The sequence below is a fragment of the Nestor notabilis genome, unplaced genomic scaffold (genome assembly GCF_000696875.1).
Source record: "Nestor notabilis isolate BGI_N333 unplaced genomic scaffold, ASM69687v1 scaffold9603, whole genome shotgun sequence".
Taxonomy (NCBI): domain Eukaryota; kingdom Metazoa; phylum Chordata; class Aves; order Psittaciformes; family Psittacidae; genus Nestor; species Nestor notabilis.
In genome coordinates this window covers 1-601 of record NW_009920577.1, presented here as the reverse complement: position 1 = coordinate 601, position 601 = coordinate 1, and the positions used below count along the sequence as shown (strand labels likewise).

At 58.7% G+C, this 601-nt stretch overlaps 1 protein-coding gene across 1 annotated transcript in view; it reads left to right on the top strand.

Moving 5' to 3' along the window:
- OCRL (oculocerebrorenal syndrome of Lowe) overlaps window positions 1-241 on the top strand; it is a gene marked incomplete at both ends in the record, with an annotated part of 16,334 nt that extends 16,093 nt beyond the window's left edge. Inside the window, one exon of the mRNA XM_010010729.1 lies at window positions 134-241. Coding sequence (XP_010009031.1) covers window positions 134-241 — 108 coding nt within the window. The remainder of the gene's footprint in view (window positions 1-133) is intronic.
- Between the last annotated feature and the right edge of the window lie 360 nt (window positions 242-601).

Genomic DNA, 601 nt, shown 5'->3' with positions numbered 1-601 from the left:
GGAGGACAGAGCCCTGTGTGCTGGGTGGCCACATTCATCACTGGACCCTGCAGATCAGCCTGATTTTGGGGGGTGCAGCCTTCACCCTGCTGTCACTGTGTGCCCCCGCCTCTGTGAGGAGGGTGACGTTGTCCATCCCTCTGCTGCTTTCGGCAGGAGGACCTGTTCCAGACTCCGGGCATGCAAGAAGAGTTGGAGCAGATCATTGACTGCCTGGACACCAGTATCCCTGAGACAATCCGTATCCTTGCTGTGCCTGACTTCCCAGGAGCTGGCTGGATCACAGCTCTTGGGAAAAGCTCGTCTGTGACCTGTAGCTGCAGGGTCCCCTCTGTTCCCCCTGAGATATCCTCTCTTGAAGCTGAGCGTGTGCTGGCTAATGCAACCATTAGGCCAGAGTTCTGGAAGCTTCTGCAAGGCCGTGCAAGAGCTGGGGAGGGGATGATGGAGCAGGGGATGATGGAGCAGAGGACCTATGTGGAGCTGGGGGGAGGGGGCAAACACAGGAGTGCAGGGTGGGTGGATGAGCATTTTCCTTGGGTGGGGGCTAACGGAGGAGGAGGATGAGGAGGGTGGCTTTGGTGTGAGGAGCGGTGAGGCA